Source organism: Protopterus annectens, chromosome 2.part1 (assembly GCF_019279795.1).
Source record: "Protopterus annectens isolate FY-2018-M chromosome 2.part1, PAN1.0, whole genome shotgun sequence".
NCBI lineage: Eukaryota > Metazoa > Chordata > Ceratodontiformes > Protopteridae > Protopterus > Protopterus annectens.
The window spans coordinates 881,893,011-881,918,277 of NC_056729.1; the positions used below are offsets into that span (position 1 = coordinate 881,893,011).

At 44.2% G+C, this 25,267-nt stretch overlaps 1 protein-coding gene across 1 annotated transcript in view; it reads right to left on the reverse strand.

Annotated features, from left to right (window-relative positions):
• Positions 1-9,594: 9,594 nt before the first annotated feature.
• AGA (aspartylglucosaminidase) overlaps positions 9,595-25,267 on the reverse strand; it is a 293,146-nt gene continuing 277,473 nt past the window's right edge. The window contains exon 14 of the mRNA XM_044062526.1: positions 9,595-11,660. Within this exon, the coding sequence (XP_043918461.1) occupies positions 11,560-11,660 (101 nt within the window). The 3' untranslated portion in view covers positions 9,595-11,559. The remainder of the gene's footprint in view (positions 11,661-25,267) is intronic.

Sequence of the window (25,267 nt, forward strand, 5' to 3'; positions counted from 1 at the left end):
AGTAGGGACACCCCTTAAAAAGGCTGCAAAAGTGGACGCTGCTCTAGTTGAGTGGGTCCTAACTCTTTGAGGAGGAACCTTGCTATGAAAAGAACAAAAGTTGATGCAATGTGCAATCCACTTGGAAATGGTTTGCTTAGAGATTAGCCTTGCTCTGAGCTCCAGGGGCAAAATTGACCAATAACTGAGCTGATTTCCGAAGGTCTTTAGTCCTGTCCAGGTAAAACCTGAGCTGTCTGTGCACATCAAGAGAATGCAGTATCCTTTCACCTTTACTTCGAGGATTAGGAAAGAAAGTAGGAAGGTGTATAGACTGATTAAGAGTCAAGCTAGAAACCACCTTAGGCATAAAGGAGGGATTGGTTCTCAAAGAGACCCTGTTTGGATGGAAAATAATAAAAGGCTCCACAGCCATCAAAGCCTGCAGCTCCGAAACCCTCCTTGCTGAAGTTATAGCCAAGAGGAAAGCAGTCTTCCAAGAAAGAAACTTTAAATCTGCAGTGGCAGATGGCTCAAAAGGAGGAAGAGTGAGTTTCTCTAGAACAAAATTAAGATCCCATGCTGGAGTAGGTGCCCTTCTGGGAGGTTTTAAGTTGCAAGCACCTCTAAGAAACATTTTCAAAAGGGGATGAGAGAAAATGGGTTGTTCAACAGAACAATGAGCAGAAATAGCTAAAGCATGTAGCTTGATAGAAGAAAAAGAAAGACCACCCTGAAGCAGTTCAGCCAGGTATTCCAATATCAGAGGAAGGGTAAGCTGAGAAGAAGATTCCCCTCTAGCCTGCATCCAATAAGAGAACCTTTCCCATTTGCCAACGTAGGACTTCCTAGTGCTAGGCCTCCTGGTCTCCCTCAGCACATTAACCACCTGCTGGGAAAGGGAAGAAGATAAGGAAGGAGTCATACTGCCAAATGAAGGGATTGAAGATGAGGATGCAGAATGATTCCCCCTTCCTGAACCAAAAGATCTGGCTTCTGAGGAAAATGCCAAGGAGGAAACTGGGAGAGACTGCGAAGCAGTGGATGCCAATGCTGTCTGGGCCAGTCCGGAGCTATGAGAATAGTCCTTGGTCGTTCATCCCTGATCTTCAATAACACTCTGGGTGGAAGAGGAGGGAAGGCGTAAACTGATAGCAACGTCCAAGGGAAGGACAGAGTATCCACTCTCCAGGCCCTGCTGTGATGCTGTCTGGTGCAAGAGGAGGGAGGAGAAAAGATCCACCTGAGGTGAGCCCCAACGTTGAATAATGCTGTAAAAAATGCTCTGTTCAGCTGCCACTCGTGAGGATCCAGGGTTTGCCTGCTCAACAGGTCTGCCAAAAAACTGAGCCTTCCTAGAGGGAACTGAGCTAGGAGATGCAGGTCCAGGGATGCTGCCATGGACCAAAGAATCATACTTTGTCTGCACAGGGGTAAGAGCGAGTCCCTCCCTGCTTGTTGATGTACCACATGACTGTGGTGTTGTCTGTTCTAAGGAAGGTCCCTGGAGAAAGAAGGTGCTTGAGGGCTAGTAAAGCCTGTTGAACTGCAATAAACTCTTTTAGATTTATGTGCAGGTGCATCTGCTGGGCGTTCCACCATCCCTGTATGCATCTGCCATCCAGGTGTGCTCCCCAGGTGTAGTCCGATGCATCTGTAGTCAGAACTTGAGTGGCAGGAGGTGTCTGAAAGGGCATGCTCTTGTTTTGTAGACAGGCTGTTGCCCACCATAGAAACTCCGTCTGCAGAAATGGAAGCAGAGGGATCATCATATCCAGGTCCTGTGTGTGTTGACACCAAATGTTCTTGAGGTACCATTGCAATTTCCTCATATGCAGTGTTGCATAAGGAATCATGAGAATACAAGATGCCATGAATCCCAGAGCTTGCAGGGAGCTGGGACAGGCTTGCAAAGTTCTTGAAGAAAACTGAAAGAGTTGTCTGCTTCTCCTGGGTGAGATGCATCATCTGGGCGGCTGTGTTCAGACTCGCTCCCAGGAATGTTATCCTTGGATGGTACCATTTTTGGCTTCCTCATTGAGAGTGTAACACAGGGAAGAAAGAAGAGTCTTTACGAATTCAAGATCCTTTAGTAGCTGCTCTTGAGAACTTGCATGAAGACAGTTGTCCAAGTATGGGTAAATCTGAATTTTCTTCTGCCTACAAAAAGCAATGACTGGGGCCAGGCACTTCGTGAAGACTCTGGGAGCAGTAGATAAGCCAAAGGGCAGAGTAGAGAATTGATAATGTTGCTTGCCCACTCTGAAACAAAGATACTGCCTGCAACTTCCCCCGACAGGGATGTGCAGGTAAGCCTCTGAGATCTAAGGTTACCAGCCAGGAATCCTTTTCTAGCATTGGAAGCAACTGATGCAGAGTGAGCATTTTGAACTTTGGAATTACTAGAAAAGAGTTCAGAATGGAAAGATCTAGGATAGGACGCCAGGTGCCTTCTTTTTTTTTGGAACTAGGAAAAGCCTGGAATAAAAGCCCTGGCCTACCTGCTGAGCAGGAACCGATTCTATTGCTCCCAAATGAAACAAAGACAAAATTTGTTTTTCTACTTCCGCCTTTTGGAGGAACGTCTGGAAATCCTTTGGGAGCTGGAAAGGTGCGGAAAGAAAACTTGTGCCTCAGGGACACCGTTCTGAGCACCCATTTGTCATTTGTGATAGAGGCCCAGACATCTGAAAAAAGGGCCAACCTTCCCCCTAAAGGACTCTCCAGGCAAGCAAGAACAGGCAGTTGTAAAAGGTCATTGAAAATGTTTTGAATGAGATGCAGGCTTGGAGCTTCCCGCCTTAGAAGTGGAAGCCTGCCACTGCCTAGAACTTTGAGGGGTAGCTGTCTGTCCCCTAGAAGATTTGTAACCCCTAGTCCTGGAACGGTTCTGTCTGCTGGTATCAGGAAAGGTCCAACTCTTGGAAGGGTAATTCCTGCTAAAGCGGTTGAACTTGCAGAAAATCTTTAACAGTTTGCATGGACTTGGCCTTATCCTCATCTTCTTAAGCACCTCCTCAGCTTTGCTGCCAAAAAGATTGTCTTTATGCAAAAGTACATCTGAAAGCTTAGCCTTGACAGGTTCTGGAAGAGGCTGTTCTCTGAGCCAGGTGTGCCTTCCAATAACAGATCCAGTATGCATAGCCCTACTGGAGGCCACAAGGATGTCAAAACCATAATGCAAAGAATGCTTATTGACCAGAGTGGCTGAATTCAACAAATCCTGCATGTTTTTACTCTGCCAAAAGAGGTACATTTGCAATCTTAGACTTAATAGCCTCCAAGGTGTGCTGTTTGGTACTTCAGCATGTGAAAAAAAAACAATTGGTAGCCCTAATAGCTAGGGTGGCAGAGGTATAAACTTTCGTGCCCCACCTATCTAGGTTCCTAGATTCCCTGTCCAAGGAACAGGATTCCTGGTAACACTGGCCTTAACCCCTTTAGGGCCCTGAGAAATAACCTAAGGATCCACCAATATGTTCCTGAAAAGAAACAGATGAGATTCAGTGACTCGGTAGTACCTGTCAGGTTTCCTGGGAGAAGGAGGAACCAAATTTGGAGACTAGGAATTTTCCAGAAAAACATCATCCACAACTTCCAACACAGGGGGAATAGCAACAGGCTTATACTGAGGTAAATCAAGAAACTCCCTAATCCGTTTCTTAGATTGGGGATAATCCTGGCATTCCCATTTAAAAATGTTCCCTGAGGGTATTTAAAGTGTCATTAAAAGAGAAATCCTCTGGAGGAGAAGCCAAAGGGATGGACTCCTCTGCATCTGAATTCTCAAAGGGAGAAAAAGCCTGAGAAAATTCCTCATCAGCAGAAATGTTGGAAGAAACATCCTGAACAAGACAAAACCTCAGGAGAAACATCCCTACTCCTTTTAGGAGGATGAGGCTGAGAACCCCTGACAGGAGTTAACAAATCATTAGCCATTTTCACCATCTGGGATTGAGGAGAACTAGAAGGAACTGGAGCCTGCCTTTTCACAGGCTTAGAAAGCTTACCTGCAAGCCTGAAGGACTCAGGAGACCTAGCAACCGCCGAAGAGGCAGCAGGAGCAGAAAGATGTTTGCTGTCAGATTGCAAAATGGAGGCCTCGGACCCCAGAGTCAGCTTAACAGTACCGGCTCCAGCAGAAGAGGCGACCGGCGACAGGTCAGAAGACAAAATGGAGGCCGAAGGTGTAAGGAACTCTGACTCCAGCAAGGCCTGCGGTTGTACATCTGCGGACCGCAGGGACTGTGAAAGTGTCTCACAGGCTCCCGCCTGACGACTAACTTAACCTCATCCGAGGACTTCATTTTCTGAGGCCTGTCACGGTCCTTGTCCTTACGCCTTTTCTGAATATCTGAAGCTTGAAGACTGGCAGATGCCATACCCACAAACTTAGGCCAAACTCCGAAATGCTTAGCCAAAATCTTAGCCCGACAACAGATAGTACGCGGATTAAAGGAGGCACAAAGATTACAATTGGGAACGTCATGATCAAGGCCTAAACAGATAATGCAATAGGAATGAAAATCTCTATGGGGAATCTGCTTTCCACAGGTAAGGCAATTATTAACTTTTTCTGACATTCGTTAAGGCAAAAAAAGAGGATCCCCCACTGGGGTACTTAGCTGTAGTAGACTTCAACTCTTTATAGTCGGAAAAGGTAAACTGCCGACCAGCATTCGTGCATGAAAAGCTTCTGCTTCGGGCTCCGTGGCAAGGAAGACTGAGGAAGGGACGTTGGCTGCCTTCATTTGTATCGGACGCCCTGACGTCCTTTACAATTGACGGCATTTTTACTTACCTTTGGTATTGTGGCCGACTGAGGGCTACCAGGAGACGGATAACCCATTTGTTAGAACTGCAACAGTGAAATACGAACATCCCAAATGTGATGACTGCAACAGTGAAACACCAAGAACATCTGGTTCCTTCTTGCTTGCTTATAAATCACATTATGGTTGTTACATGGTGTTTGGTGGTAAATACATGTAAAGAGACCAGGGACCAAAGAAGGAGAGCATGCAGAACATTTATAAGCACCAACATCTCTTATGAGTTTTGGTATGTCCTTTCTGTTCCAAAGACCTTTTAATTTTATCCCCACAGACAATACATCCCAAGCAAAATCTGAAGTGCCTGTAGTGACCAATTTTGCTGGAGCTGGAAGGAAGAATGGGAGACCTGGATTTTAAAAATATGGTGCTCTCCAGCAAAAATTCTCCCTAGTCACAAACACCAACACTGGAAACTAAAACTGAGTGGATGTAGATGCTGTGACCATAGAGATAACAGGTATCAATGGATTTTTATGTGAAATCTAGCAAAGGTTATCAAGAGAACCACAGATAGTATGAGACCCAGAATACTGAGGAATTCCCTAGCTGAGACCGTAGTCTCAATGGAACAACTCAGAAATAGATGTAGATAAAAATTTTTTTTTTTTACTGTGTGTAACAAAATGTCACAGAGACATCCCAGAAAAAAAAATCCCATTGAGAACTGGTCAGAATAGACATCTGTATATTCTACTGGAATTCCAGTCTGCGTAGGAGATCCCTTACCCTCCAAGTGACAAATGCCTGACATCTTGAAAACTACCCTGGAAAGAAAGGCAAATTGCCCAAGAAAAATGTGAACACCTTGCAGTCTTCAGTAGGCTGTAATAGGTGCTCGTCACTGCATAAATACCCTTATAACAGTGGATAGACCAAAGCATAATGTAGAGAAAGACAAAATAAACCTTTAGAAACTTGTGAAATGTGGATTTAGAAATGTGATGAAAAGTATCTTTTAATCTGAGGGTTACTGGAAAACTGAAAAGGACAATAAGGAAGAACAAAATGAGAAGGGCTAACATTTCGAAGTTGGTATCGAAGGCATTTTTAAATAAAACCCTCCTATTTAAGGAGGAAAAGAATGAGTTTCCAACAACCTTCATGAGTGCCAATGACAAGATGGAAGAGTTACATTTGGTGGCTGAAGGGAAATCCCTTGAAGGATGGAAAAAAGACTCCCACTGCCAAAAGTAACGGAGTGATTTAGGGTTTACCAGGTGTCCATGTATCCATGTGTCTGGGGGGGGCAAGTAAACTATGATACAAACTTATTGGACTGTTCTAGTTCGGAGGCATTCCTCTATATATGGAAAATCCTTCACACAGCTTTTTAAAGTTTTAGTCTGCAGTAAGCTTGCTGGGTCAAATTATTTTTCACTTTAAAAGAAAGTAGTAGGGTGAGCATTAAATCCCTTGACCAGCTTAGAAAAGGAAGGCTTAAATACAGAAATCCCATGCATCAGTACTACCTTCTCAAACACAATAAGGACCTCTGCAGCAAATGGTCCAAAAGTAATACTCTATCCAAGGGAGAGTTCAAAATTTGAATTTCAAAATCCTCTTTGGGGGGGGGGGTTGAGAATGCAGCCAGGCAAGCCTCCTCACTACAGTTCCAGTGTCATGAGCAGAATTATATGCCCATTTAAAAATGATTTTCACTTGATATACAAAATTAATCAAGTAAGACAAAAGACTTCCCCCCCCAGAAGAGGCACAGATGCCCAAAACACTCCTTATATTCTCACAAGAAGCAACACTAGAATAACATATAAGCTTGACATCTGAGAATTCTAAAAACAAGGGTTGCAGAAAAATATACTGCTTTCCCACATCTGTCAAAAGGTGATGGATTAGTATTAACCAAATGTTAAGCAACAGCTGGATTCAGTAAAGCAATAGTTGAGTATAACCTGAGAGGAGTGTAAAAAAGCTTGTTTAACTTTATACAGTCTGATTTCTTGGGGGTAGCAGGCTGGCTGTCAGAAAAGTTACACACTGTGAAAAACATCCAAAGCAGAAAGAACAGGAAGAATTGGAGTATGTTGTGGAAATTCCAATTGTAATAAATTATAAAACGTCCTGATGGATTTAGAAACATCACTTTTTTCCCACTGAAAAAAAACATTGAATCATTCTGGAAACAGTTTCGGCAAAAAAAAAATCCTTCAAAGGGACTGGTCAAAGCTACACTCTCCTCAGAATCTGAATCAGAAATTTGTGGAGAAAAACAATCTGACCCTTCACACACATTTTGAGTATCAGTTTCTTGAATCTCTGCAAAAAGTGAAGAACCCATTTTCTTTCACCAGAGACAGCTATACAGGAATGGCCAAGAGTCTGAACTATACCCAGAGTCCAATAAGTCACTCCTGCCCAGGGATACTTAAACAAAAGATATATGTCTGAGTTCTTGTATCTCAGACAGGAATTACTGAAGAAACAGACCCACTTTTGCTAGGAAAACTCTCTCTAGAGATGGGCATAGCTTTCTGGCCAGGCAGAGGCACATCCTATGCCTCTTTACCCAGAACTGACAACACTTGTAATTTACCTACACATCTTCAAAGTTTCTGACTGCTTACATCATGATCAAATAATTCAATGTTTACATATGTCTTGAATCAGATAATAAACTGGTTAAAGTAATGCAAGCAATGTGTTAAATTTAAAGGTGACACTTCTAGGTAGTTGCCGATTAACAAGGAGCCAGGGCTGTAAGGGTCTGTTTCTGGGACTATACTATTTAATATGGCATTTGCTGGCTTGGCTACATCACAAAAATGTTTGGGTCTGCAATGTAGACAACTGTCAGGTTGGACCTAAGATGAGAAATTTTAAGAAGGTCAATGGTTTAAATTTGTATCTAAATACAGTCCATTTATAGGCAACAAGATTAGGTTTCAAGCTTAATTATAAAAATGCAAGGTTTTGCAGTTTGGACATCACAAAGATATGAGGTCAGAACTGGGTGGTCAAGCATCTAAAGTAGTAAAACAGATTAGGGACCTTGGGACAATCATTGGTTATGATCTTTCATGTCCCATATACAGGACATTAAGGTTATAGCCATGAGAAGGATTTGCTTAATCTTTGGTAGAATGGATTTGTGGATGAAAATGTCTTAAAGGCATTATTTATAACATTAATAAGAATTATTGAATATAATTTAACACTCTTCACTTTATCCATGGCAGATACTGTAACTATCAAATCAAAGCAAATTAGATATATTAAAAGAATTAAATTTACAAAATATTTAGAGTTATGAAGACTAAACCATCTAAATCTTCACATCATTCATTTATGGATTATTAAGAGGCAAATTGTACATAGCATTTAAAACTTCTAGAACAGAAATGTTGAAGGAAGATCTTTGCCTTTTGTTAAAAGATCAACCTGTAGGAATGAGAAAAAGGGGAGTTTTGTTCAGAACAAAAATTAAAAGAACTAAAAAACTGATGTTTTTATTAAGCAAAGTATACCAATATTAAAGGTCTAGCTGACTGATGGTGGCAAGGGATTAACTGAGTAACTATAACTATGAGTGGCTTTTCCTTGCCTGACAAGGGCACTCCAACAGCCTCAAAGGATGTGCCTAAACCAGAGTCCATATTGGCTGTTGAGACAATAATAGCAGGAGCCAGGAAAAAAAAAAAAAAAAAGGATGAGTGGAGAGTTACCCACATGCAGCTGAGGCACTTAGCCTTTACCACCACAGCAGGCTAAGTGATTTTTTTTTCTTTTTGTGTATGGAAGTAGGAATAAGTAAGGATCTGGTAGGTTGCTTCATGGTCAAGCAGAAAAAGATACCAAATTCCCTCGAAGCCTGGCAACAGTATTCAGTAAAATATGCAAGTAGAAAAAAGTAACTTTCCTCATACCTCTCCCCCAAAATTAATAGTAAACATTCCTTAAGAAAATTCTGTTTAAAACAAGTTTTAACAACCTTTTACCACACACACAGTCCTTTCTGTTGTGTAAGGTCACACAGAGAAACTCATCATTAGTGGCTCATTACCAAATCTCTGAACTGAACAGTCCACTGTCAGAACTGACCACATTTGTTTTTCCCCTATCTGCATGCATGCACAAACACCCCCACACACACCACAACCACATTCTAGCATCCCTACACACTCACCTAAACACCTAGATGCATACTCCAACACACACACACAGTAGGAAACTTCTACCTAGCTCACTTAATGCAACCACCCAGAGAGATAGAAACATTCAATCAGCTGCATTCATGCTCCTGAGTTCTTGTTCTTCTTTCGGCTTTTCCTGGTTAGGGTTCACCACAGCAGAACTCCAGTCCGCTACTGATTGGCAGTAGATTTTTACGGTGCTGAGGTGCCAGCTCAACGCCCAACCTTCAACGAAGGCATGCCCATTCTACGCATGTCTTTCGAATGCCACTCGACCGCAGGAAGGATACCAATTGTCATGCTGAAAACATTAGAAGTTAATTTCCACTCCAAAGCAAAGGTAAATGAACTGCAGTTTGCTCTCTATTCATTAATTACTTAGTACTTTGTAATTTAAGACCTATTTGAAATGCAGTCACCAAACTGATTTGTTGACTACATTTCGGGAGATTACCATAAAACTTCATGCAGTAATATTACAAATCAATGAAAAAGACACCCCCACAAAATAAAGTCAAACAGATTCAACATACATTCCTTTGCCAAATTATTCTACTTTTATATCTCATCACGAGAAGCATCACTTATGATTTTATCTTTAAAAACATCCATTAATAAAACACTAAACCTCATACTGCTTCAATAATGTTTTTTATTCTTCTTAAAATTTTCCTTGAGAGTCTACATTGCTTTTTCTGCTTAACATTTTGCTACATTCAAGTAAAATCAGGTAACCAAGTTATACGCAAGGCCACAGTACTGTATTTTGGAGCACCTACATATAGCTGTCAACTCAATCAAAAAGGCAAGAAAAATACTGCAACACTTGAGCACATAGGTAACAATGCAAAACAGAGGATTATGATCTGTTCACCAATCATAACCCACTTATTTTCAGTTCGAGGCATGGATGCCAAGAAATTAACCTTTCAAGTGAAGTTCGGGAGGTAAATCTTGACAATCATGTTGAGAACATATAATTTAAGGTCATGATTGGCAAACATATCATAATTATTTGTATTGCTTTATCTACTCCATGAACTAATAGTTACAGGGGAAAAAACTCAAGCGATTTCCCAGCTTTCAAAGCCATACAACAATTAGAGAGTGCTATCAAAGAGGTAGTGTAACATAGCACATTATGTTTACATTCACCTTTCATAGCTCTCAACTGTCTAGATTTTCGCAGGATGTCCAGATTATTGCTTCATATTTTTGGTCTTTCCTCAAAATCTGTGGTTTTCGGACAAACCACTGAGGGCTGAAGTCACTACATAATGACATCCATTTAAGTTTCAGGGTTTGTATCCTTCAGGAAATGGATGCCAATACATCCTGTTATTCTAGCAACTGAGTTTGTTTGAGAAGTTGGGGATATGTTACAGATATGGACAGCAGGCAAGAAAAATCTTTTACTTCTGCTGCTATTTGCTAGTCAGTACAGGCAGATTTTACTGCATGGCACAAGACCTGACCTTAACTGCAAAAGCAGGGAGTGCTTAACATTTGTTAAGATCAGGTTGCGCACCACTCTGGCACTTATTTGTCTTTTTCTGAATATCATTGTGTAATCAGCATGCTCCATGCACTTCATTGTTTTTATGTGGAAATATTTGTATTTCCATGATGCCAAAGAAATAATTCTGCAAAAATATTGGTGCAAAACTGCAGCACTAAAGAACAACTTGTAGATATAAACTACACCAAAATTACCACAATGTTGTACAACAAAACAGTACAACATGCTTCACTGCAGCCATGATTAAAATGCCTTTATAAAGCTTTCACTTACTGCTACTGAATTGTACTACTTTAAAGTGCATTTCATATCTTGCTGTTTCTAGACACTTATTCTATCATTGTTTGAGTTCATCACTGAACAATGATGCAAGGTTTCAATTTTTTTTCTGGATAGGAGTACAACATTTAAAGCATTTTTTTGCTATGGGAACAATGAGTATGCCTGAAAACAGGCCAAAAGAAATACACTGAGTTGTGTATAAAGTGACATGACCAAATCTTGTACAACTGCATGTTTATTACAGAAAGAGGTAGCGGTGCTAACATCTGTTGAGAACAGACTGTTATTTAACCTTCACAGCACACTCCCACTAATTGGTCAGGTATAAACTTCTGCCTGCCTGGTATAAAACAATAAGTAATGGACCATGGTTGCAAAAAAGGCAGTGTCAGGCTTCAGTTCAGCTATTTCAAACATGGCATGGTTGCTGGAGGCATGGTCCATAAATGGCGACTTTTACACCCTGGGAAACTGGCAGTGAATCAAATGGCAACACTGGTGTGCACTTTTTTTATTTATTTTTACAACAGACCTGAAAAAAAGCAGCTTTAAAACTATACCATGGCAAATCATCTTGCAGAAACAAATTATTTTTGCTGATAAAGTATTGTTACTTCACTGTCCAAAGCAGAAATACTTGAACAACAATAAATCAAATTTAATTCTTAAGATGCAGTAGTCTGTCTGCTTTGACCTGGAGTATTTCACAAGTTTTTCATCTCCTTCTTCTTGAATTCACTGCAACAGAGTGGGCTTAAAGTGGTTATTTCATGACAATTCACAACTGTAATACATATCATAAGCAGTCCACAACTTTTTCAACAGGACCATGTTCTGAGGCACTATAAACCATGAAGTTGAACTGATGTAAATTTGCAGTCTTCGTACATGCAGCACCTGTAAAATGAAAATACGGGATAAAACCAACTTTTTTAAGACAATGTTACATTTAAGAAATCACATTAATACAGACTAATTTGATGAAAGGAAATTATAATTGTTTATTACAATTATTAACCAGGGTAGTACACTAGTCATAATGGACGGTTTTCAGGTTCAGCTCAGATTCTCCATATTTTATAGCATATAAACTTTGCATCTTTGAATAATTGTTTGAGATCAAGTCTAAATGATTTGTATGTATTTTCTTTTAGGGATGCAGGAAGGGATTCTCAGATCTGTGGAAAAGTGATTGTGGGTAGTTTGTTTCTTTGTGGTTGTAAGGGATACAGGGTGATAGCTGGAGCTGTTAAAAGATAGATGCTGGGGTAGAAAGGAAGGACTAAATATTAATTATTTTGAAAATCAAATAGCCTACTAATAGCTTTATTCTAAGCGAGATTAGAAGACAATCTGATTTTATGAGCACTTGACAGTCACGTTCTATCCTGTAAACAAGTGTGATGAATCTGCAGACATTGTTAGCAGTGGTATGTAATGAACAGAGATTCTTCTTGGAAGCTGAAAGCACACAGGAGAATCTGCATTCAAGTTGAGAGAAATGTACCCTTATGTCAACTTAATTCCCCCATTCATGGGACAGAAAAATAAGTTATATACTCACCATAACATTCAACCTGTGTTGCCCATTTTTACTTCATCCTCAACTTTTAGGTTCGGATACAATTCTCCGATCTGACTCTGCTGTTACTAAAGTTTCTCCCTTACCCATAATGCACTAACCCCTACTACACCTCAGATTCTGTTTGCTGATTCTACCAGAAGTGCTAACTACCAAGATGTATATATCAAAGGATACTTAAAGTATGTGATCTATAGAGGAAACCGTATCAGGAGCTCAATCAAAAGGACATCTGTGTCCTTACAATATCTTGTTCATACAGTAGTCAGTAGAAACCAAGGATGGGGTTTGGTGGGTGGGAAGTTAATGAAAATGGACAACACAGATGGAATGTTATGGTGAGTATATAACTTCTTTATCTGATGTCAATTTTCATTCTATTCTCAATTCTCATCTGCTGGGACAGAGTCCTCAGCTACTTAAAGCCCAGGGTGGACTCTAAGGAAGGATGTTCCTGAGCACAGTCAAACTAAAAGATGCTCTTCCCTGAAGGCCATATCTAATTTGTAATGAGTGACAAAGGTAGGAGGACTTGGCCAAGTTGCTGCTGCACAAATGTCATCCTTAGAAAACCTGTATAAAATTACTGAAGAAGTTGCCATGTACGTAGTTGAATGGGTTCTTACAGGTTTGGTTAACCCAATTTGTTACATATGAAGGAAATACAGTCAGCCAGCCAGCCATCTGTGTAAAGTTACTTTTGCAACTGGTTTACCCAAGTTCAAATATGCAAAGGAAACAAACAATTGGTGTGTTTTTATGATTTCTTTCTTTTTATGCAGATACAAAACATAATTGTCTGTGAACATCCGATAAATGTAATATATATTCACCTTTGTTTGCAAAGTTAGGAATTCAAGAGTGCTGGCTAATTAATGGATTGTTTGATATTGGATTCAACACCACCTTGGTAAGGAAAGATGCATTTGTTCATAATGTATTCCCATCTTTATGAAAAAACAAGCAGGGAAGTTCTGAAGACAAGGCTTGAGTTTCTGAAATTCTTCTAGCCGAGTTAATGGCTACTAAAAGGACAGTTTTCCAAGTAAGAAACTTAAGGTCCCATTTAGCTGCTAGTTCAAAGGGGGACTGTACTAATGCCTGCAGTACCAAGTTCAGATCCCATGGTGGAGCAGGGTTTTTAAACAGTGGTCTCAAAAGAAGAGTCTCAAGAATGCTTTGCACAGTTTAGCGTCACCTACTGAAGAATCTTCAAATCCAATATGAAAATTAAATATTGCTGCTAACTAAACCTTAATGGTAGAGGAGCTCGCCCCTTCTTTAAAGAATAAAGTTAAAAATTCAAGTATGTTATGTATCGGTGCTGAAAATGGATCAATATGATTTTGATGTGCCCAGTAAACAAATCTTTTCCATTTACTTGTATAGAGTTTGAGATGTCTGAGTGAATCATGCCTGTTTGGTGAGACATGAGGTCTGGAATCAGATTCAGAATCCAAGGTTAGTAAAGTAGATGAGGCCATAGGAAGGGGAAACAAACATGTTGAGGCCAGTAAGGTGCAATGAGGATGACTTTGTTCTTCAACCTGGCAGTTTTCTGCATAAAGTTCAGAATTAATGGCATCTGCAGATAAGCATAAAGCAGACCAGGAGGCCAATAGTGAAGTAGTGCATCCCTTGGCAATTCTCCCCATGGGGGATTAGGGCAAAATAGCTGCTGCATTTGTTGTTTAGGGGTGAAGCAAAAAACATCACAGCAAGGCTGGTCCTATCGATACAAAATAATTTCTGTCACTTTCTTGTTGAGACACCACTCACGAGGTAGAAGAATGCACTTGCTCAATTTGTCTTCTATCACACTGGACATCCCCAGAATGTGTGTTGCTATGAGAAAGAAGTTGGATGAGATCACTGAGTGCTACACACAGAGTGCTTCTCGACACAAGGGGATTTGACTTGGTCCCTCCTTGTTTGTTGATCTACAAAACTATTGACATGCTGTCCATCTCGATCGCAACTGCCCCTGAAGGGAGGGCATCCTGGAAGGCCTGCAATGCTAAAAGCACTGCTCTCAGCTCTAGGACATCGATAAGGCCTCTTCAGGGAACTAAGTGCCCTGGACTGTCTTCACCAGAAAGTGCCCCCCCCCACCTCAGCTGGGAAGCATCCATGGTCACTCTGGCCTTCAGCTGAGGAAGAATAAACTGACGGCCTTGTAGAACGTGATCTGATTGAATCCATAATAATCTTAGATCTCTCTTGAATGCTCGAGTTATTCTTATCTGCGCTGACATGGGTTGGTAAAGGATTGACCAGAGTGTTGCTAACATTCACTGAAGAACTCTCATAAGGAATCTGGCTAAAGATACTAAGGTTACTGCCGCTGACATTGATCCTAGAGGTTTGAAGGGCCAAGTGGGCTGAAATCTTGGTACTACAAATTTTTTTTCTGACCTGTAATCTGATTGTACGCAAGACAGGAAGAGAAGCTATCATTGACTTCATGTTGAAAACTGCTCCTATGAATTCCAAATTTTGAGTTGACTGTAGGTTAGACTTGTAATTCATGGTTATTTCCAGATGAAAGCAAATCTGGAGTACTTGATTTCTTGCCCTTATTAATCGATGTTTGGTCGGGAGGGTAATGAGCCAGTCGTCTAGATATGAAACACCTGGAATCCCTGCAGTCTCAAGTGAGCTGCTACTACTGCTGTACATTTGGTAAATATCCTGGGATCTGTGGTGAGGCCAAAGGGCACTGCTCTAAACTGGTAGTGCCTGGCTCCCAGCCAGATGCATAAATACCTTCTGGATTGTCTTTTTATCTTTATGACACAGTATGTACCCTGAAGGTCTATTGAGCACAACTAGTCATCCTTGCCCAGAAAAGGGAGAATAGACTGAACCATGACCATCCAAAACTTTGTGTGTTGAACAGACTTGTTCATGTTGCTGAGATCCAAAACTGGCCTCCAGTCCCATTTTTTTTGGCACTAAAAAGGAATCCTTGAGTAAGTTTTGGATTTTAACTGGTCTGGTGGGACTATTGGATGACCTTTTTTCTAGCAGCTTTTGTATTTGTATTGCTACTTCCATCCTCTGACTAGGTGGAGCATACTTAGAAGTTATGTACTCACCATAACGTTCCATCTGAGTAGGTGTATTCATTTGTCTGCAACCTGTGGGGTTATGGATCCGATATCGGATCCGAACCGGCATGGTTTTCCAGCTATGGATCCAAGCTCTCAGCTCCTCCCCTCACCCATAATGCCCTGCTCTACCCTCATGACCTCAGATCGAGTTTGAGCAACAATACCCTAAAAAGGGTAACAAGGAATATGCAGGAAACTGAAAGGCCAGGGGGATAGGAGGGCGGGATGGTTGCAGACAAATGAATACACCTACTCAGATGGAACGTTATGGTGAGTACATAACTTCTAAATCTGAAGTAGGATATTCATTTGTCTGCAACCTGTGGGACAGAGTCCCCAGCTACCTGAATCTTGGCCATCATGGAAGGATATTCCGAGCACCGCTGAGCCAAAGGATGCTCTACCCCTAGATGCAAGATCCAACTTATAGTGAGAAATAAATGTATGAGATGAAGCCCACGTGGCTGCTGCACAAATATCATCTAGAGGAATCCTAGCCTTGAAGGCTGCCGAGGTAGATACTGACCGGGTTGAATGGGCATGAACACCCCGGTGGGCCTTCCTGACGCTTGATAAGCCAATAAAATGCACTGTGAAATCCAGCGGACAGAGACACTTTAGAAATTGGCTTGCCCAAATTGAATTTTGCAAAGGAAATAAACAGCTGGTCGGATTGCCTATGACCAGCTGTCCTGTTGAGATAAAATCTAAGTTGCCTGTGAACATCTAGTGAGTGTAGCTTATATTCACCTTTGTTTTCATACTTAGAGAAGAAAACAGGGAGGTTAATGGATTGATTGATGTTTGCTTCAGAAGCGATTTTAGGAAGGAAGGACGGGTTGGTCCTGAGGGAGACACGGTCGGATGAAATACCAAGTAAGGAGGTTTAGCTGATAAAGCTTGAAGTTCAGAAACTCTCTTGGCTGATGTAATGGCTACCAAAAAGGCTGTCTTGTAGGACAAGAATTTGAGATCCACCGTAGCAGTGGGCTCGAAGGGGAGCGGTCAAGGCCTGTAGGACCAAAGAAAGGTCCCAAGGAGGAACTGCTTGCTTTATAGGGGGCCTGAGAAGGAAAGTACCTTTAAGAAATGTTTTGCACAATTTGGCTGACATAAGAGGATTAGACTCTTGACCAATGTGATAGTGAGAAATTGCCGCCAGTTGAACTTTGACTGTGGAACTGCTGGCACCATCATTAAAGAGAGAGGTTAGAAAATCAAGCACTACAGGGAGAGGAACCGTGAAGGGATTTAGGCCTTGCCGCCCCACATAGAAACGTTTCCATTTGCTTCGTAAACCTTTCTAGTGGATGGTTTATGAGCCGCCACCAAAATAGCCTTTACCGGTGAAGAAATACCGGGAGTCCTTATCAAGAGTGGAACTGGAGCAGCCAAGCGGTCAGCTTCAGGTTGTCCAGGTTCGAGGAGGAATGCAGGATGGATGGGATATCAGATCCGAATGGGATCTAGAATCCAAGGAGGATTCACCGAGTGAGACCTTAGGAAGGGGAACCAGATCTGTCGAGGCCAGAATGGAGCAATGAGAATCATTCTGCAACCCACCCGAGAGGCTTTCTGAAGAACTTGCAGCATCAGAGGCAAGGGTGGATAGGCATACAGAAGACCGGGTGGCCAAGCATGCACCAGAGCGTCTCTTGGGGTACCTCCGGAGGAGGTATTAGAGCAAAACTGTCGCACTTGGTGTTTGAGGGAGAAGCAAAAGATCGCATGAAGGGTTCCCCACCGTGCGAATATGCGTTCCGCTACTTGACAATTGAGAGACCACTCGTAAGGGGTCAGAATGGTGCGACTGAGCTTGTCCGCTAGGATGTTGGACCGACCGGAATGTGCGTTGCTATGAGAAAGCGATTGGTGGAGATTGCCCATTCCCAAACTCTCATGGCCTCGACAAAGAGGGTAAGACCTTGTTCCCCTTGCTTGTTGATGTACCAGACAACAGACATATTGTCCGATTGAATCGCAATTGTTCCCAAGGGAAGAAAGTCCTGAAGTGCTAGCAACGCTAAGAGCACTGCTCTCATCTCTAGAACATTGATATGCAGTAAGGTCTCTGAATCGTTCCACGTGCCTTGGACTGTCCGGCCCAAAAGTGCCCCCACCCGAGGCGGGAGGCATCCGTGGTCACCGTGGCGAGAGGGGAGAAGCACAAAATGGGCGACCCTCGTGGAGATCCGGGAGTGGAGCCACCACAAGAGGGACCGCTTGCAAGCCTTGCTGATCGCTATGGGATGATGCATGGGGAGAGCAAGGTATGACCACTGTACTAAGAGCGTCCACTGTAGAATGCGCATATTGAGCCTGGCAAGAGGAAGAAGTGCTATAGCCGAGGCCATGGACCCTAGAGCCCTCAGGACCAACTCCGCTGGAACAGAACTTGAATGGAGAATGGCCCGCACCTGGAGCTGCAGATTTAGAACTCTGTCCGCAGTGAGGAAGGCTCGTAAACTCCTTGTGTCTAGTCTGGCCCCTATGAAATCTAAGAGCTGTGTGGGCCAGGTTGGACTTTGTATTTATTGTGATGCCCAGAAATGGAGCAAGATGGAGAAAGGAGTCTCGCCAAGAGAAGTAGATGCCTTGTTGGGGCGGTAAGGAGCCAGTCGTCCAGGTAGGGAAAGACCTGCACCCCCTGAAGCCTCAGGTGGGCCGCTACCACTGCTAGTACTTTGGTAAACACCCTGGGGGCTGTGGTGAGACCAAAGGGAAGGACCCGAACTGGTAGTGACTGGCTCCCAGCCGAAGCGGAGAAACCTCCTGGCGCCTGTCCATCAGGATGTGGTAGTACACGTCCTTGAGATCTATCGAGCACATCCAGTGATTTTCTCCCAGAAGGGGGAGAATAGATTGCAGAGTGACCATTCGGAATTTTTCTTTGGGGACTGCCAGATTCAAGAGAGAGAGGTCTAGGATTGGTCTTAGTTCCCCCGTCTTTTGGCACTAAAAGAATCTGGAGTAGAACCCTGATCCGATCTGGTCTGGGGGAACGGGCTGGATGGCTCTTTTCTTTAGCAGATGGCCAATTTCTGCCAAAGCGGCCTCCCGTTGACCGGGTGGAACGTCTGGGAGGGACTTCAACTTTGGAAGGTGAAGGAAAGGAATGCGATATCCCCTGGATATGATTTGGAGAACCCAGCGGTCGATGTTATGGACTCCCATGCCGCTAGGTGCCCGGAAAACGTCCCCGACTGCCTCCAGAGTAGAGCAGTCGGGCAACCCTCAGGGTTGCTGCGGGGCCGTTCAGAGAAAGGTTCCCTGGACCCGAAGTTTCTGGGAGCCCCTCTGCCTCTAGGGCGGCGTCCTCCTGTCCTCCTCTGCCACGGAAGGACTGGTTGTCCGGAGCAGGCTGGGACTGCTGCGACTTCCGGAACCACATCTTCTTCTGACCCTTTTGGTTCCTAGAATAGGGCCTCTGGGGTGCAGAGAAGCGGATTCACGGCAGACAGCGTCTTCCCGTCCTTCTCGCTCTGGGTCAACGCCTCATGAACGGTCTTGCCAAACAGAGCAGAACCATCAAAGGCGGCCTTGAAGGGCTCAGAAAAATGCGGACGGAGCCAGGCCTGACGTCTAGTGACCAGTCCTGTCCCAAGAGGCTCTAGCGCCTCCGTTGCATGGGAGAGTAGCCGCATAGAAGTATTTGTGACTGACCTAAGAGTGGCCATTTTGGTGGAGTGCAGAACTCTGTCCTCCTCCGAATGGACTCAGGGATGCAGCGTATTCCTTAATAAGATCTCGCTGCATCCGAATAACATGTGCCAAATAGTTCAGCGCCACCGAGAAGGTCGAACTGAACATCCGCTTCCCCAAGCGGTCCATCATCCGAGACTCCTTGCTCGGTGGGTGGACTGAGGACTCTCCTGAGCCAGTTCCCTCTTTGTGGCCGCCATCAACATGGCATCTACAGGAGGCCCCTTACTCCAATGGGTCCTGTCGGAGGCGGACTAAGGATCCTATCCGGTCTTTTGGGAATTGGCTCCACGGTGTCCGGTTCCTTCCACGCCCTGGTGGTAATAAGGTCCACCAGGGGTCGGCAGGGGACACCCAAGAGGTAGACGGGCCCGTTTGAATGCCTCCAAGAACACGGACTCGTCCGAGGAAGACTTGGGGCAGACCACCCCCTAATACGGAGCATTTCCATGATGTCTCCGAAGGAGACATCCTCGGGGTGACCGTGGGAGCCTTCCCCTTCCTCCAAGTCCGTGTCTTCAGTGAGAGACGGGAGTCAATGTGCCTCCTTAGCATTTGCGAGGGGCCTCCTCTGGGGGCTGTCAGAGGAGTCCTCGCAGCAGCAATTTGCTCCATGGGAGCAACTTGGGCACAGAGCAGGCTGTCCCAGGGGCCGGATGGTGGAAGCCTGGCCCAGTGCAGAGGGACGGAGCCAAGTGCCGGGGGTCCGGAGACCCTCAACAGAGCCCTCTCCACTACATCAAAAGCCGGGCCGACCAAAGGATCCGACAATCGGCTCCCCTCGGATCCGAAGAGTGGATCGAGCACTCGGATCCGAAGGGACAGTGCGCTCCGACACAGACGGCGCTCGGGAGCACTGATCCCCGGATCCGGCTCGGATCCAGGCTCGTCCGACGAGCAGGGTCGGGTCCAGTACCAAGTACTATCGGCTCCGACCTCCCCGGCTCGAAGCTGCTCGGCTCCAGTTGCTCAACCCGGATAGCGGGTCGGAGAAGGAGCAATAGGCTTAAAAGGGTGTTGAGCTCCCGAGGGGAGGCAAGAGCACTCCCATCTGCATCTGGGCCTGGATGAACCTTCTCATCATCCGGTCCAGATCAGCATCAGAAAGGCTATGGGTAGATCTCGGAGGCTACCGAGGTAGGCCTGGAGTGCCTCCTCGATAGCCTCGACGGAGATCGGGTCTCCTCCTCCTCAGGACCCGGTGAGAAGCACACAGGGGACCGGAGCCGAAGGAGGAGACCGAGAGCCGGGGAGAAGCCGGCTTGGCTGGCGGGGGCGAACAGAGGTCTCGCCCGCCCAGGTGCTTCTCCCTCCGGTCCTTTTAGCTGCATCCCTCTCCTCTCCAGAAGCGGGAGTTTGAGTCCCAGGAGCAGGAGGGGTGCCACAGGGGAACAACTGCAGCCGCAGGAGTCCCGGGAGCGGAGGCGAGCCGAGTCCGGCGGTAAAGACCCGCCAAGACCAGCTTGGACCTCCGCTCCTCAGTGCCCTGGGGTTGAACCCTGCACAAATGGAACAACCAGATGTGAGGTGTTCAACCCCAAGACTCTTTACACCGAGGGCCATCAGCCGTGAGAGCTTATGGCCACACTGAAAATATAGATTTAGGCTGGTCAGCCATAATCTATAATACCTAAAGTTACCTAAAGTTACAGAAAGTAACTTAAACAACAAAAAACACACAGGCCTACACACACACACACGCAACAGCGAGGGAATAAAAATTATTTACTTTAACTTAAAATAAACTCAAAATAGTCTATAATAAAGGGAAACCTAATACTTTCACACAAATTTTGTTAAAGAATCAAAAAATTTTCTATTTTTAAACAAGAAAAGAGTTCACTTAGCTGAGAGCTATGTACCCACATCCAGTTACCAGCGCGGCAAACAAGATCTGAGGTCATGAGGGTAGAGCAGGGCATTATGGGTGAGGGGAGGAGCTGAGAGCTTGGATCCATAGCTGGAAAACCATGCCGGTTCGGATCCGATATCGGATCCATAACCCCACAGGTTGCAGACAAATGAATATCCTACTTCAGATTGAATTTTTCATAGAGTTAGAGGTGGAAGGGAAAATTATCCTCAGCACCCAAGTATCTTTTGTTATGTCTAGCCAGGCTCTCTGGTACAGTGAATTGACCCCCGATTGTCTCCAGAGGGGGAAAATTGGACCTCCTTTCAGGAGCATTGGTAGGGTCTGACAGAGAAAGACTCCCTAGACCTCACTTTTGCAGGCCTCCTCTGCCATGAGGGCATTGTCAACCATTAGAGTACCCCCCTCCTCCCCTAAGGGAACTTTCTCCATGGAATGGACCCCCCTGGGACTTCCTGAACCACATCTTCTGACCACCTCATTAATTCATCGGAAAAGGATCTTTGAGGGGTTGAAAAATGTATGCCCACTGCAAACAGGGTCTTTCTATCTTTCTCACACTTGGATAATGTGTCCCTCACTTTGGGGCCAAACAAAGAGGTGCTGTCAAAGGGAGCACTGACAAACAAGGACTTGAGAGACTCTGCAAAATCATATAAGCATATCTAGCCATGCCTCCTAATGGATATGCCTTAACCTGCTGCCCTTGAGGCACCTTTGGCTGCATGTGAAATAATCCTCATGGAGGAATTTGAAATAGATTGGAGGGTAGCCGAATGAGAAGCCACAGATGACTGGGTCTCAGCAGAAATGGTTCCTGAATGGGAAATTTAAAGTTCTTTAATCCTATCCCTTTGTAACCTAGTAAAATGTACCAAATAGTTCAGCAGTCACTGAAGCACAGACAAGCTTCCCAAACCTGTCCATTGCCCTAGACTCCCTGTCAGGGGGATGAACAGAGGAACTCTGTCAAGTTCCTTCTTGGTGTCCATCGCCACAACCATGGCATTCATGGGCACGCCTTTAGCCCAAAATTCCTTCCTAGCAGGTGTAGCTAGAATCCTATCTGGCCTTCTGTGTATTGGTTCAACTGCATGAGAGATCAATGAGCTCATTGGTGGGTGGAGTAACCCAGGAGAGAGATGGGCCAGCTCCAAAGGCCTTCAGAAATACTGACTCCTCAGGTCAAGGGTTGCTGGGGATCCAACCACCTCTCTGTTTCAGGATCTCAAGGATGTCTCCAAATGAGGTGTCTTCTGGAGGTGATCGTGGGGACCTTTCACCTTCATTAAAGTCCATATCCTCTGTGACTGACTCTTCCGGAGAGTCCAACTGCCTCCTCTTGCACTTTCTCTACCTAAGGACCTCCTCGGTGGGATGTCCTGGGGAGGTGGCAGAAGAAACTGTGACACCCTGCTGGGTAGTCAGGATGTCTTGGGCTGGCTGTCCCTGAGGCACTGAATGGTGAGGCTCCAAGTGCAGAGACATCTGGGAACTGTATTAGAAATCCAAGGGGGTTGGATCCGTCAGTCCTATCAAAGTAGAGAATACCCTCTTCACAAACTCAAAGGCAGACAATTCCAGAGAGAAAGAAGACTTTGGAGCAAGAAGGCAGGCTTCTGGACTGTTGTCTCCTCCCACCCCAAAAGCAAACGCCCTGAGGAGGAAGTTGGAGTTGAGTTATCCAGTGCTGAAGCACTAAGGCGCTGAGACAGCTCTGAAACTTTGAGTCCGCTGCAGTGCCTCAGATCCAACAGGGAGGCTTGAGCACTAACAGTCCCCCACATCTGAAGATGACAGAGCAGGGCCACTTAGCTTCAGATCAGATGATAATGCCATCCTTGGATCCAAGCCTGTCAGACCTTGAAGACCTGGCTCCAGGGACTCTGAATCAACCAAAGGAATCAGAGGAATCTAGGGTCGTGGAGTGGTCGATGGATGGGCTTCCTGACCAGGATTGGTAGGAACCGACAACACAGGCATCCGGATATGCGCCGACAGAAAAGTCCTCATCTGATCCACATCTTCTTTGGTCAAACACCTGGATGAACGAGACGATGCCAGGGAATGTGTATGGCACCTTTCTAGAAATGGGGAAGGCAGCCTAAAAGGTACAGGATCAACTGATGGGGAATAAGGACTTCTGGATCTATATTAATCAGTTCCGACAGCTTCTTAGTCAGACTCAAGGATGCAGAATCAAACTACCTCTTTCTCTTCGGATCTGAGGGGAAAGAGGTTTGAGACCTCCTTGAATCTGATTTAGGCCTCTTCCTGGAAAGACTGAGCCAAGGAAGTAGAAGGAACTGGGGATTTAGATCCCTTGGACTTCAGTTTCACCGAAAGTAGGCAACAAAACTTTCAATATTAACTTATTTTTCCTATCCAATAATGCATGTTGATTACAATTATGGCAGACAGAACAGTGTTCCTGAAGGTGCTGCAGACCTTAGCAACAGATAGAGATAGTGGGCATCCGAAATAGAAAACTTGTTCTTAGACTTCAAACATTTTTTGAAGCTGGAAGCACCATTCTCAGTCATTCTTAAGGCAAAAAAAGAGAAAACCAGCTATAAAAGAATTTTGGCAGAAAAAACAGAGATTACCAACAATGGTAATAACCCAACGTGTAAAAGAAAAAAGGAGAAAATATACCAACTATGGTATTTACAAACATACCAAAGTACAAGGGTAAGGGAATGATAGGGAAAAAAAAGGTTAAAAATAACTTATCTGAAGGATTTTGCAATGAAGCTCAAGAGCCATGGCAACGCTGTCCTTTTGCAAAAAGTGGGAAATAAGATCTGAGGAATGTTAGGGGTTGATGCATTATGGGGAAGGGAGAAGCTCAACAGCTTTTTGGTTACCACAAGCTTCAGTAATGACTGAATCAGATCTGAGGATTGGATCTGAACCCAACAGTTGAAGACATGAAAACTGACATCAGATAGTGAGATACATTTCCAGCCCAGAAAAGCTGGGAGTTGATTTTCAATTTCTTTAATTCACTACCGTGTCAAAAGTTAAGTTTATTCAATATGTTGTTCAAAGTTACGGCATAATAATCTGCAGTGTAGTAATCACCGTGTATGTGTTTACCACTCATATTTTGCTACAGGTGTTCTTGGAGATTCATAGCTTAAATCTCTGTTGCGGAGAAACCAGTACATAGACAACAGTGCAAATGGTAAGTTGATAAATGGAATGTTCCACTTTTCAATGTTGCAGTATTATCCTGCTGAGTATAGCCAAATGCCCAGCCTTAGGTCCTTCCAAGAGCCACACAGCAGATATATGTCCAATGTCCTATGTCTGAGATGTAAGGTACATAAATGAATTGGAATAGGCAAGACCCAAGAGGAGAAACCCTCTGGATTGCCTTGCTATCTTTATATGGTAGTAAGCATCCTGAAGTTTTATTGAGCACATTCAGTCATCCTTCCTCAGAAAAAGAAGTAAAATGGACAGTACCATGACCACCTGAAATTTGGTCCGTTTCACAACCTGATCTAGGTGGCCGAGTCCTAGAATGGGTCTGAGGTCCCCCAGCTATTTATAGAACCAAAAAGAATCTGAGATTCCAGATCCTCACTGGGCTGGTGGAACATCTCTGAGGACTTGCTTTTCTAGCAGCTTTGACACCTGTACTGCAGCTAAATCCATATGACTGGGTGGGACACTGGAAATGTTCATGTTTGGGAAGAAAGCAAAGGAAATAACGTATCTTCTGCTGATTATCTTCTGCACCCAAGAATCTTAAGCAATGGTTAGTCAGGCATGATAGTGAAGAGATTAAACACTGCCCTGCCCCCCAAGACGGCCCTCCAGAGTGTGGCAGTCGAGCAACTGTTCAGGAGCACTAGAATGGTTTCTCAGTGAAGGGACCTCAAAACATTTGATTCTGCAGATGGTCTCTGCTTCTTGGGTGATGAATAACATAGTTATTCCCCCTCTGCCTCAAGGGACTCTGCAACCAGAGATATCCTGGGTAAAATTCTAGGATTTGCAAAGGATTTCTTTCTACCCTTTTAGTGCTGGGAAAAGGTCTTGGGGGGTGGCATGCATGCCTTTTGCAGACAGTTACAAGACGCAAGTAGGAGGGCAAGACTGCGTCTCTTTTACCTTGGTTCCAAAAAGTGATGACCCATCACATGGTGCAGTAACACAGGATGTCTTAAAGCTTTTCACAAAACAGCTCAGATGCATCCAGGTGTGAGGATGAATAGCAATGCCA